The sequence below is a fragment of the Solea senegalensis genome, linkage group LG5, assembly GCF_019176455.1.
Source record: "Solea senegalensis isolate Sse05_10M linkage group LG5, IFAPA_SoseM_1, whole genome shotgun sequence".
NCBI lineage: Eukaryota > Metazoa > Chordata > Actinopteri > Pleuronectiformes > Soleidae > Solea > Solea senegalensis.
Window position 1 is genome coordinate 11657496 of NC_058025.1, and position 13733 is coordinate 11671228.

Here is a 13733-nt window from a genome sequence, read left to right on the forward strand (position 1 = left end):
GTCTCAGAACCTTGGTGCTTTGTGGCGAACCAGCCAAAAGTGGGAGGACATTACTCTGCGTTACTGGAGGCGGAAGTAAACACACCACCGGCACTTTTCCCCTCCATACTTCCTCTACTTCCCGCTCGTCTTCACAACCCAGAATATGATTGCAGGAAACCAGAACCTGCACGGAGCCCTGGCGGTATGACAGGGCTGCCAATGAACGTGTGTGTTTGTGAATTGAAATGTTTATTAGAGCGTCCCTGAGGACTGTGCTGGTACGTGATCCTGAACAAATATGTGCATGACTTAAGAGAGGTCTCAGACACACACACACCCATATTGGTCAACCTTTGACTTCTTGCGTCACATGCTTGCATGACTGTGTATTATTACGTATAACGTGAACGTGGTGTCCCGGCAAATGAGAGAAAAGTATCACCGTTCAGAACACATTCCCTGCTTTGTCAAATTAAAGTGCTGTCTAAAGAAAATGATTAATCCTGTGACTAATTGATTTCTCCTCCATGCTGACTAAACACAAATGTGTTGTCAAGCCAAGCATGTTAAAATCCCACAAATCACCACTGATAAACATGCCATTCATATTATCATAAATGAAAAACATTATGTCATCTGAAACATGTAACTCTCAGCTCTCAGATACAGTACATGGAGTGAGCATTGATTCATATTGTACTTTATACATATATATATGTATATGTACATATGTATATATACAGATATACAGTATCTTTGTGACATGTACATTGATATATTCCAATATTTTAACATGTTTTTCACATAAAATATATATATGATATATAATATGGGATAATATCAAGTAATAAGTGTTTGGTTAAAAATAGTTTTGTACAAATACTGACACCAATATCTTAAAAAAACTGTATCACACTCATCTAAAGCAGCCAGAATCTAAAAAACAGTGACATGTGGATGATATGATACTGACTTACAACATTAAAGGTATAAATAAGGACATATATACAGTTTATATACGTATATATACATGTATATATATATATATATATATATATATATATATATATATATATATATATATATATATATATATATATATATATATATATAAATATATATATACATACATGTATACGTATATACATATATACATATATATATATGTACATATACATTTACATGTATACGTATATATATACATATACACATATCCATACATATATTGTATATGTACATATACATTTACATGTATACGTATATATATACATATACACATATCCATACATATACTGTATATGTACATATACATTTACATGTCCCTGCTTTTAGGTGTCATGTATCCTAAAATAAAATTAAATTAAATTAGTGTGTGATAATGTTTTTGTTTCTTTTTTTTTTTACACATGCAGTACACGTGTGTAAATTGGATCATTAATATTCTGGCAAACAAAATTAAATAAAAAGAACCCCTGGATGGATCACGTTGGTGTTCATCAGCATCCTCCTGTCACACAGCTCTCACCCTCTATGTCAGCAGGTCAAAACAAAATTCAGCCTCCTGGTGACGTGAAAACATGGGTAAGACAAAAAAACAAACAAAAAAACCCTGTGAAGAGTTCCAACACCCACGTGACAGTGAGCAGATAAGTGACTCAACATTCACTGATAACAAAGACTCCTTCTTTCTCTTCTTGCTTGTGTTCACATCACTCCACTTGTCACTCACATGAATGACTGTCTCACACATAAACACTGATGCTCACGTAAAGAGTAAAATAAACAACAAGAAGACCTGATGTCTCATTGGTCAGACATATTTTTTTTGAAGATGATACTTAAAAATGATCTACGAGACTTGGCTAAGCAGAAAGCTGAACTGGAAAAAGAGACGTGGTCTGGCTTTTTAAATAGTACGTTATAGTACTGTATAATACATTGTGGATTATTTTTCCTCTTTTCCCTCTCTACATTTTTCTCTTTCCTTCTGGTGTTTCTTGCCCTGCCAGGTTTTTGCAAAATGAATCCTTCACTTTTTTGTCGTGGCGTCGCTTTGGTACCTGCTGTCACTCCGGCGTTCACAGAACTCGGTCAATCATACGACGCACACAAAGAGTTCACTCTGGCCAACGTAGCAACATTTCAAATCACATGGTTTTAAAAAGCAAAGCAAAGCCGTCCTGTTCGTACTGTTTTCAATGCTATTCATTCTCTCTGCGTGAGTATAAAAGTAGAAAAAAAGTGGCCCTGTGAGAGACCAGACAACACATGGCCTTCGAGATTCTGCCTGGCTGAAAACCGACAAAAACCAGATGCAAACGCTCTAATTCAAAGTTAAACATTCCTCACTTCTCCACGCTTCATCTCAGAGCATGACAGCGTCACCCTGGGTTTTAAAGTGAGGAAGCAATTCCACATTCCTGTTGAAGAACAGAGGTCGGGGCTACACATGACTACAATAGGTGTGTGGAGCAAAGAGGATTTCACAAACATCACATCCTCCCCCACTCCCCATCCCTTCAAAAGTCAAGCAATATTTACTGAGACATCATTGTGAGCGATATACAAAAAAAAACCCTGTACACAAAGCTGCATTTACATGGAGGAGTGGGGTGGGACATCTCACATGCATGAGCACACAAGCATACAGGTGCACAAACACACAGAACATCAGTTAGAGCTAGGTGATGTGGCCAGAAACATTAGCAATATGAAATGTTTTTCAAATCAGTTGATATAAGAAAATATCAGTGTGTTGAAGGTTAAAGGAATACTTCACCGATGTGCATTTGTTTTACTAGAATAGGGGTAGTACTTAATGGTGCTTCCCAACCTCACTTTCCCCTGAGTCGAGAAATATCTTCATTCTTTTTTTGTTACATGCCCAGTGAGTGACACTTGGTCCGAGGCTTGAAACTGCAACACTAATTCTACACTTTTTAGACCCACTGGTAGGGGGACGGGACCTCATTCCCATGTAAACAGTGTCCGCCATCTTTGCTAACAGATGCTAACAGGACCAAGTGTCACTGGTGGGCACTTAAAGAATGAAGATATTTCTCAACTCAGGGGAAACTGAGGTTGTGAAGCACAATTTTTTGCTTATTTTAACCCTAAAAAGGGAAAGAAAATGTCCTGTTACTGACTGCTTTTGCCCATTTTTCCAGAATAACTTTCAATATCTGGCAGTTATTTACAATTTACACTAATAGTGTATCAACAATTTTAAATGTCAAAAAAACCCAAAAAACTTTTCTCTAAAATAAACACTGTGGTTGTACATGAACACCAGATTATGCGTGTTAAATTTGAAACAGGATAAAATGAATAGCATAGAATAGCATTTGTTTGAGTCCCAATGTCCAAAAACTCCTCAGCTGTCAGAAACGGTTGGAATTTTTCACCGCATAGTTTCGGTAATGCAAAACGTGCTTGCGCTAATGTCGGTGTTAAAGGATTAAATGTGGTCAGAAACTGTGCAAAATCACAATAAAGTGTGTTTTCACAATGCATTCCCAGGATACAATATACTGTATATATATATGTATAAAACCTTTGTTATATTAATATTGAACAAAATGATATTGTGAATTAAATGACTGAATTTAAATCAATTGAATTATTGCCCTGTCTTATGTGTACAGTACTTGTAATTTGGATGAGAAGTAGCTTCACAAAGGCAGGAGATAACACTCAGCACAAACAGCTGCATTATCACATACAACTCAGGGCTGCTGCTGTGACACCAACAGTCACACAGAGATAACAGTTAGGACAGACAAAGCAATGTTGAGAACTAGTGGAAAGAAAGTCCTTGATAAGACAGTGAGTGACAGAAGAGACGCGGGCAGATGGACAGATGGAGAAGGCGGTACACTTAGTCCAGCTGAGCGCTGCTTTTTGGTAGCTATTCAAAAAGATGGCTCATGCAAGACCAACACTGCACTGCCAGATTCTCAGCTTTACCATGAGACGAGTCACGTACTGTCCGTCATCGGAGGAACCACAACCCCTTAGAGGACTAATTAACATGTCCTCCTTTCACACCGGCGTCAATTCCTGCTATGGACGACGACGATGATGCAGAGCAGATTAACAAAATGACAATGTGAGAACACTGTGAACCCCACAGGGAGGTCTTCAAGCACATGATGCTGAGCAACCTCTTCACAAACCCCCCGTGGACACCGTGTATCTGTCCGGGGTTGTTCTCATCCCTTCGCAGCTCCGGCTGAAAGCACGTTAATCGAACAAATGTAAATATTAACTTTGAATGTTAAAGCTATCAGGAACTTTTCTTTTCGCCCCCACCGTAGGAAAATAGTGATAACAGGCAAGGACAAGTTGAGACACGAGGGGGGAGGAGACATGGGGGGAGGCCAGCATGAATTGTGCCGGTGGCACTTCATCTACAATCCGGCAATAATCTGTGTCACAGTGCATTCCTCACTGAATTACGCCTTTGCCGACATCAGGTTCACGACAACTACAGCAAGTGCATGTTGTTACTGAGTCACTGAGGTCAGGGACACAGTGGATAGAACCACACCTCCAAACAACAGTAAGACTAACATGACATACCGTCATATCGACAGGGTCGACCGTGACTATGCAGGGAAGCCAGGGCTTTAACTACACAAGACGAAGCGTAAGCATTCAGCTGAAAGACTGCGAGAAATAGAGCAGACCCAACCAGCAGGGACTCGGAATGAAAAGAAAGAACCTGGGACAATCTGGTGAGGGGAAAAGCTTTTCAGAAAGCAACAAGCAGGCAGATGGAGGACACACAACACACAACAACACACACAACAACGGGATTAATATGGAGAAAGTTTCTCATCCATTTACCAGATTCCCTCCGTGTTCTTCAGAGAGCTGGTTGAGCGTGAACGTGGTTTAAGAATGATACTCATGGTCGGGCTTTTTTCCTCATTCACACCTGCATGTGTACACAACACACACACATATACATGCACACACAGGCACACCCCTCTGGGCCACCTGGTGCCCTCTGCTGTTGTGATCCAACGGAGGCTTCCTCTCCTCAGCGTGGTGCAGCAGTCAGATTAAACCCTCCGTCCGGCACTACTCCACGCTGCTGCTCACTCTCGGTTGACAGTAGGTGGTTATTTACTCCGCTCTCCCTCAGTCACTCTCTCACTTGCATTTTATCTTTCTTGCCAGATCAGCACGTGATCTTCCTCTCTCCTCTCTCCTCATCCAGACATGCACTCCCGCAGATATTCTCGCTCACTCTGCTTCTTGCTTTGAAAATCCCTGTGTCTTTACTCCTGACGGGTGGAAATAGGATCTTATCTCTCCCACATTCCTTTATTTACCTTCCCTCCCTACCTCCGTCTCTTTACAACTGTGCCCTCCTCTCCCCGTGTTAAATGACCCACCTCCTCCCTCTGACTCGTCGTTTTAGCCAAGCTGCAGACTGGATGTGTCTTAAGTGGGAGGGGTTGTTATGGGAGTAGTTATTCCTTGATGGGTGGGACTTGTGTGCCTTGTGTCTCAGCTGCCACAGTAACCTAAAACTATCCAAAGCACGACAATGATTTGGAAACAGGGTGCAAAGACATGTTTGCCAAGTCTCATCACGTGTGTAATGAAATAATTGAGAAAACATTAATTTCTTGAAAAGCTTGCACTTTTTGGCAAGAGACTGAACTACAGTAAATCAGCCATTTTAAAACAATATTCATAGAGGTTATGGGACAGGTTGGTGACCTTTGTTGTGTTTTAGGTTGCAAATTGTTTCACCTGTCTCTGAGCCAGGGCTAAGTGGCTTGTATAATCGTCATTCTCTGATTCCCTTATCGCGCATCATGAAAAGTCATTGGTGCACAACTATTTAGATAGAAACGAGACAGCTGTGTCTGCACCAGACAGACAGGTGTGTTAGCTGCCATGCATATCAATCACACATGAATGAGTCATGTCAAGCCCAATGCGATGCATGCCTGTATTACACATGTGTGTGTATTTTTTTTAGGCTGGACGACAAAGGGAAAAACAAAGGAAAAGATCAAGAGAAGGAAACACATTTGTGAGATGCAGTGTTGTGTGTAACCAAGTAGTACAAATACTACTTTTACTCCACTACATTTCCTAAATAAAATGTGTACCTTTACTCCGATGCATTTCCCTTAACCATCTTCGTTACTCGTTACTACACAATAAAAGTTGAGCTGGTGACGTAATGCCTGTCTGTTGACGCTAGTTTAGTTGTCTCCGGGTTTCTGTTGTACACTCCAGACGCCGGGTTTCAGCTATCGGCTGTCAGCTGAGCGGCCAACCAGTGAGCGAGGGACTTCACGCAGATAAACCACAGACTTCGTCTCCAGGTTGAATTAAAACACAGTGTGACGTCTAGAAGCTCCACAGACTCCAAAAGTTCAAAAAAGTTTCAAATATACAAGCAGACACAGGGAGACTGAAAGAGAGAGAGCGAGAGAGAGAGAGAGCTTGTCATCATTCATGACAGAAGGTACATTTCTAATATTGTTCGAAATTGTTCGTAACTATTATTATGCTTTTATTGTATAAATAAATGTCATATTCAAAATTGTAATTGCTCACTTTGTTTAAATAATTCTAATACTCAAGTACATTTTATATCAGAAAATTACGTTTGATACTTAAGTACAATAAATGTCAGGTACTTTAAGACTTTTACTCAAGTAATATTTTAAAAGGTGACTAATTTTCTAGTAAGATACTTGTACTTTTACTCAAGTATCGCTTTCAAGTAGTTTATACAAGACTGGTGAGATGTGAAAGTTAGAGAGACTTTGCTTTCACGAATCATCTTGCATGTAAACCTTTTACAAATCGGGTAACTGGAAACACAGAAGAGTCAGCATAGACCAAACTTCCACTGTCTGTTATCAACAATGCAACTGTATGAGGGGTGCAACAGCAGAAAGGAAAACGCATTCATAGCTTTCACTAAATAATTTGCTTATTGCACAGACAGATATTACTATGCCATCCGTGTCATGGCTACAGAAGGTCTGCAGGGTCACCGTGGCCCCTCGAAGGTCTGCACCAGCAGTTGTTTCAGTGCGCTACAATCATGTCACATTATTATTCTGTTAATATTATGTAATACTGCTTTGACAGTTTCCACACAGCTGTATTTATTAAAACTGGGAATGATTAGTTCGATGAACGATGAATCACATACATCGTTAGCAGCTCGGTCAACATGGAGACAACTAATCCTATTATCTTCATCTGCATATTCCATGCAGTCCAGTGAAGAACGACACAACAACTTCCTGGAGAAAACTGGTGAATCTGGCTGCGATTCATCACATTAAAAACACAGTAATGACACCTCCATCTTTCCCAGTCAGGTCACAGCACCAAGTTAAATGGCAGGAGAAGTAATGTAGCACAACAAAAAATTACTGCATTTTGTTTGTAGAGCTCTCGACTACATAGTAAAAAAAAGTGCAATTTACAGCATTTTGTTTTAATCTAATCAATTAATCCTAAATTTGAGGAGGGGAAAATTTACCTTTCCAGAAAGCCGGTAATACCAGAGAAACCAAAAGAACTTAGAACTAAGAATAAGTGGCTTAATGTTTTATTTGACGATGACTTTTCTACTTTTCATCAGTAGAATGACTACTATTAGATTACATTATGGCTAAAATGATATAAATAGTGATTTGTTCGAACACACATGGAATAATCACCACTTTATGAAAATGATTAATAATTATTAAAATGCATGAATTACCAGGTGTGTGCTGTTCATATGCAACCGAAGGACAACGATGCCACCTACTGGTAAAAAAAAAAACAGCACTAGTGTAGAGTTAAGTGGCCACAGTGATTGATAAAATTATTGACTGTGCTTTAAAAAAAAAAGAAGAAGAAGCGTTTCCATGAATCAGCTTCAGTGTATGGTGCAGATAAACGCGCTGTGTAAATGCAGGTGTAAATAGCACTTAACTAAGGAGCAGACAACTGAGCACAGATGGTTGGTCCACAGTATTTATTGACAAGACTGTGTACATCTATGTGTCTGCAAACGCCACCAGCCATTACCTTTGGTCATACTCAAATAATCTTGGAGGCACAAACACATGCACAACCCAACTTGACGTTTAACCACACTGTGAGCCTTTCCCACTCACTGGGGTTCGGGAAGGACGAGGAGGCGGCGTTGAGGGAGCAAATATATTGGTTTATTGTAACTGAAAATAATCAATCAAACAAAACATAAGCAGTCAGCTGTGGCTGGTGTGTCAGCGCTCTCCTGCGCTGCGCTGGTCAGACTCTCTGTGTCTCTCAGTCTGTGTCTCTCAGTCTCTGTCTCTCTCTCTCTCTCTCTCTCTCTCTGTGTGTCCGTGTGCGGACCCAGCCTACTGCAAGAGACCAGAACCAGGTTACAAACATGCTTATATAGCTGACTAATTACCTGATTCTGTCCAGCTGTCTGATCACCGGCTGAGCCACTCCTTCCTTTCCTCCAGCAGCCGTCGCTCTAACCAAGCCCCACTGCCACATACCCCCACCGCCCGACTTAGGCCGGGATCCCGCCGGCCGCTAGCCCACTCCCCCCCCCCTCCGCAGAGCGGGAGAGAAAGTCAGCCACGGCCATGCGGTGCCCCGGCCTATGGATCACCTTGAACCGGAAAGGCTGTAAAGCCAGATACCAGCGAGTGATCCGCGCGTTGGCATCTTTCATGCGGTGGAGCCATTGGAGCGGGGCATGGTCCGACCAGAGGGTGAATGGGCGCCCCAGGAGATAGTAGCGGAGGGCACCGACCGCCCACCGTATGGCGAGGCACTCTTTCTCCACCGTACTGTAGCTCACCTCCCGCTGAGCTAGCTTCCGGCTAATGTACAGTACGGGGCGGTCGACGCCCTCCACCTCCTGGGACAAAACGGCCCCCAGCCCGCTGTTCGAGGCGTCGGTCTGCAGGATGAAAGGGAGAGAAAAGTTAGGTGTGTATAAAAGTGGCTCCCCACAGAGGGCTTGCTTAACCCTCTCAAACGCCAGCTGACACGGCTCCGTCCACTGGACCGGATCTGAGGCACCTTTTCGGGTCAGGTCGGTTAGGGGGCTGGTCAGCTCCGAGAAGGCCGGGATGAACCTCCTATAGTAACCGGCCAGCCCCAGAAACCTCCTAACCTCTTTTTTGGTCTTGGGTCTTGGGCAGGCTGCCACCGCTGCGGTCTTTTGTATCTGTGGCCGCACCTGCCCTCCCCCCAAGTGGTACCCCAAATACCGTACCTCCCTCCGTCCAACTGCACACTTCCCTGGATTGGCCGTGAGCCCCGCCCTCCTCAGGGACTCCAGCACTGCTCCCACCTGCTGCATATGCTGCTCCCAGGTCTCACTATGAATGATGACATCATCCAAGTAGGCCGCAGCATATGCAGAGTGAGGCCGCAGCACCCGGTCCATGAGGCGCTGGAACGTGGCTGGGGCCCCGAACAACCCAAATGGAAGCGTTACAAATTGGTACAAACCATACGGAGTGGAGAAGGCCGTTTTCTCCCTGGACTCTAGCGACAAGGGAATCTGCCAGTAGCCCTTGGTCAAATCCAGTGTCGTAAAAAAGCGAGCCGTGCCCAGCCGATCCAGGAGTTCGTCGACCCGGGGCATTGGATAGGCATCGAATTTGGACACCTCGTTGACTCTACGGTAGTCCACACAGAACCGTATTGACCCATCAGACTTGCGAACAAGAACAATGGGGCAACACCAGTCACTGTTGGACTCTTCTATTACTCCCATCTCTAACATAGCCTGAAGTTCTGCCTGAACAGTTTTCCTCTTATGTTCCGGCAGGCGATAGGGTCGTGAACGCACTGTCACACCCGGGGAAGTTTCTATGTGGTGGTGTATGAGGTTTGTGCGTCCCGGCAGGGGAGAGAACACGTCGGCAAACTGCCGCTGCAACGAGGCCACGTCTGCTCTCTGGCCCGGCGAGAGATGATCGTCAACGGGGACCGGCGCCGACCTGTTTAATTTATTCACCTCCGGTCCCAGCTCATCTCTCTCAATCACCGTGGTGGCCAGAGATACAGACGCCACCTCCCTCCAGGCTTTGAGGAGGTTAAGGTGGTAAATCTGTGTTGCTCCACCCCTGTCAGAACGCACAACCTCATAGTCAACATCCCCCACTCGTCGTGTGACCACAAAGGGCCCTTGCCACTTGGCGAGTAATTTGGAGCTAGACGATGGCAGCAATAGAAGCACTTTATCTCCCGGTGAAAACTGTCTAAGTTTAGCCCCTCTGTTGTACAGCCGCTGTTGGCGTTCCTGGGCCTGGAGCAAATTCTGCCGTGATAACTGACCCAGTGAATGGAGTTTTGCTCGCAGGTCCAGTACGTGCTGTACCTCATTTTTACTGGTGCTTGGACCCGCCTCCCAGTTTTCCTTAACCAGGTCCAAGACACCCCGAGGTTTCCTGCCAAACAGGAGTTCAAAGGGCGAAAAACCCGTGGAGGCCTGGGGCACCTCCCGCACTGCAAACAACAGAGGGTCCAACCATTTATCCCAATTACGACTATCCTCGTGTACGAACTTACGAATCATGTTCTTTAGCGTTTTGTTAAACCGCTCCACCAGGCCATCGGTCTGGGGATGGTACACACTAGTCCGGATTGAGCGGACGCCCAGTAATTCGTATAGCTCGCGTAGTGTACGTGACATAAACGATGTGCCCTGGTCAGTCAGGATCTCTTTCGGGATCCCAACTCGGGAGATGACCTGAAACAGTGCCTGTGCAACACTCTTCGCTGAGATGTTGCGCAAGGGTACTGCCTCGGGATATCGTGTTGCATAGTCCACTAGAACTAACACAAAGCGATATCCCCGTGCGCTCCGGTCTAATGGCCCGATGAGGTCCATGGCAAGCCTATCAAAAGGGACCTCCATTAATGGTAATGGGCGCAAGGGCGCTTTTGGGGTGGCCGGAGGGTTGACTAATTGACATTCGCGGCAGGATGCACACCACCGACTTACATCCGCCCGAATGCCCGGCCAGTAAAATCGGGCCATGATCCGGTTCAGTGTCTTATCATATCCGAGGTGACCCGCCATGGGGTTGTGGTGAGCCGCCTGGAAAATCGTTTCTCGGCGGCTTTTTGGGACTAACAACTGGGAGAGCTCTTCCCCTGTTCGAGCGTCACGACTCACTCTGTATAAACGGTCTTTAACGACAACAAAGTAGGGGTGAGAGAGTGCTGTGTTAGGGTGAACCGGACAACCATCAATTTTCATCACTTGGTCAAAGGCGTGGCGGAGGGTCTCATCCCGAGACTGTGCTAGGGGAAAATCTTCCATGGGCGCCATCTGTGCCCCCCCCCCAGCAGCGTCGGGATGCGGCACCTCCGCCTCACCACTAAGGACAGCACATAACTCACATTTCCCTGACTTACGTGACCGCACCCTCATGGTTTCCCCTGCTAAGCTCGTAAACCCCGGCCAGTTTGTTCCCAAAATTAGAGGGTGCGTGAGGCGAGTACTAACTCCAGCCTTTACTCTATGTTTTTTCCCTTTAAAACAAATTTCCAGGGCCACCACCGGATAATCGTGAATATCCCCATGCACACACCTCACCCTCACCCACGATGCCTCTAACAATGCCCCCGGTCGAACCAAGCGCTGATGGATCATGGTCTGTTCACAACCAGAATCCAGCAGAGCTTGATGTGTACCCCCTTGTATACATACCGGTATACGGTACGTCCCTTCCGAACCGGGGGAGGGGGCCGGCGGCCCGGCAACCCGAACCACTTGCCCCACTTCCATGAGCGGGCACTCCGCTCTGATGTGGCCGGGCTGCCCACACCGCCAGCACACCTGCCCTGGCGTCTGAGGAGCCCCCCGGGGTGCCAGGTGATCAGACACGTAGGCTGGGCCCTGAGGGAAAGACGGCAGAGGGTAATTAGACGACCGGAGCGATGCATGCTCCGGCTGTGTGTGTGTGTGTGTGTGTGTGCGTGGGTGTGGTGTAGGAGCCGATGCCGCTGGGAACCTCCTCCTCGGGGCTGGAGTGGGACGGCTGGCAGGGATCGTCGCTGGCCTGGTCTCCTCCCTCATGCTCCGCCGGGGAAGAGAGAGATGGTCCTCCGCGAGGACGATCGCTGCCTCGATGTTGGCCGGGCGGTGGCACTGGACCCAATTGGCTGTGGACGATGGTAACCCAGCGATGAACTGCTCCAGCGCCACCTGTCCAACGACGTCCTCAGCGGAGTGGGTCCCCGGCTGGAGCCAGCGCCTCGCTGCGTCCAGGAGCTGCTGCGCGTATGCAAAGGGGCGCCCGGCTTCTTCAAAGGAGAGCCCCCTGAACCGCCGCCGGTGTCCCTCCGACGTACTGCCCAGCCGGTCCAGGATGACTCTCCTCAGCTGTGTGTAGTCGTGACGCGCCGCCGCCGGCAGGCTGTGCGCGGCCAGCTGCGCCACGCCAGTGAGCAGGGGAAGAAGCCGAAGCGCTCTCTCCTCCTCCGGCCACCCACACGCCTCCGCCGTGCCCTCGAAGATGTCCAGGTATGCCTCCGGGTCATCTTCCGCGGTCATCCGCTGCAGGGCGACGGGCGGAGACCGTCCTCGACCGGCCTCCGGGTCGGCGCCGTGGGCAGCCGGGCGTTGCAGCAGCTCCCGCAGGAGAGCACGATCGTCCCGCTGTGACGCCGCCATGTCCGCGAGGAGCTGGGACTGCTGCTGCTGCAGCGTGGTGGTGCTCTCCTGCATCGCAGCGAGGTGCTGAAGGGCCAGCGACAGCGGAGATTGTCCTTCCATGTGGTCCCTATTCAGGTGCCACTGTGAGCCTTTCCCACTCACTGGGGTTCGGGAAGGACGAGGAGGCGGCGTTGAGGGAGCAAATATATTGGTTTATTGTAACTGAAAATAATCAATCAAACAAAACATAAGCAGTCAGCTGTGGCTGGTGTGTCAGCGCTCTCCTGCGCTGCGCTGGTCAGACTCTCTGTGTCTCTCAGTCTCTGTCTCTCTCTCTCTCTCTCTCTCTCTCTCTCTGTGTGTCCGTGTGCGGACCCAGCCTACTGCAAGAGACCAGAACCAGGTTACAAACATGCTTATATAGCTGACTAATTACCTGATTCTGTCCAGCTGTCTGATCACCGGCTGAGCCACTCCTTCCTTTCCTCCAGCAGCCGTCGCTCTAACCAAGCCCCACTGCCACACACACCCACTCACAAACACACAGATGTGCATCAGGTGGGAGGTTTCTGTAGGGTCACAGAGTACTTATTCATCTGAGAAATTTAGTATTATATTGGGTCCAAGAGCGCTTTAATGAACAGAGAGTGCTCTGATGATTAGTTTGCACTCTGCTGTGTTTAGTAAATGGACTTGTCCTCCTGATCACCCTGATGTTTTAGATGACGACTGGATGCAACCTGCGCACTCATAATTTACCTTGCTCTTAACCATGTTTTTTTTTTTTATCTGATTCTCATGGTACACAGAGAGACACAAACAAGCACACGCACACACACACAACTACACACATGTGAGGCAGGGTAAACAGCAGAACTAGGGCTTCAACAAAGTGCTAACAGTACGACCAGCCACCAAGCAACAGCAGCCATTTACAACAACAACACTGGTGAACACAGCTCCGGTTCATTGTTGTCCAGGTGAAGCTATTCAACAGCTAATATTCTGATAAGGAGCAAGAACAATCTGTGCACCTTCATTGCAAGTCATACAAACATGGAAACACACACACACACACACCCACACGTCCACTTTG

General features: G+C 46.6%; 2 protein-coding genes across 6 annotated transcripts in view; both read right to left on the bottom strand.

The window, feature by feature from the left end:
- pde4d (phosphodiesterase 4D, cAMP-specific) overlaps positions 1-13733 on the bottom strand; it is a 135701-nt gene that overhangs the window by 25724 nt on the left and 96244 nt on the right. The window contains exon 1 of one of the 5 annotated variants that reach the window (XM_044025705.1): positions 4831-5449. The exons of the other annotated variants lie outside the window; for them this stretch is intronic. Within the exon in view, the coding sequence (XP_043881640.1) occupies positions 4831-4895 (65 nt within the window). The 5' untranslated portion in view covers positions 4896-5449. Of the gene's footprint in view, positions 1-4830; positions 5450-13733 lie in introns of those variants that run through there. 5 annotated transcript variants of the gene reach the window in all.
- LOC122769282 lies at positions 8459-12837 on the bottom strand. The gene is made up of 2 exons (XM_044025706.1): positions 11690-12837; positions 8459-8920 (listed from the first exon to the last, which is right to left on the bottom strand). Exons 1-2 carry the CDS (start codon positions 12755-12757, stop codon positions 8525-8527), a joined length of 1464 nt encoding a protein of 487 aa, XP_043881641.1. The 5' UTR covers positions 12758-12837; the 3' UTR covers positions 8459-8524.